We start from the raw sequence: 270 nt of genomic DNA, 5'->3' as shown, positions 1-270 counted from the left end.
TTTATTATTATTATTATTATATTATTATTGGTAGTAAAAGTCATATATCTCTCCTTTCTCTCCTCTCTCTCTCCTTCTCTTCTCTCCTCTCTCTCTCTCTCCTCTCTCTCTCTCTCTCTCTCTCTCTCTCTCTCTCTCTCTCTCTCTCTCCTCTCTCTCCTCTCTCTCTCTCCTTCTCTCTCTCTCTTCTCTCTCTCTCTCTCCTCTCCTCTCTCTCTCCTCTCACTCCTAAATATATAGGCTCCTAATCATCAGAGATATTTCGAGTAA

At 41.1% G+C, this 270-nt stretch overlaps 1 protein-coding gene across 1 annotated transcript in view; it reads left to right on the top strand.

Moving 5' to 3' along the window:
- The window catches only part of LOC121305891, a 2402-nt gene extending 2132 nt beyond the window's left edge, over positions 1-270 (top strand). The window contains exon 5 of the mRNA XM_041237544.1: positions 256-270. Coding sequence (XP_041093478.1) covers positions 256-270 — 15 coding nt within the window. The remainder of the gene's footprint in view (positions 1-255) is intronic.

This window comes from Polyodon spathula, chromosome 45 (assembly GCF_017654505.1).
Source record: "Polyodon spathula isolate WHYD16114869_AA chromosome 45, ASM1765450v1, whole genome shotgun sequence".
NCBI lineage: Eukaryota > Metazoa > Chordata > Actinopteri > Acipenseriformes > Polyodontidae > Polyodon > Polyodon spathula.
The sequence above is the reverse complement of the archived record's forward strand: the minus strand, read 5'-3'. Positions and strand labels throughout refer to the sequence as shown.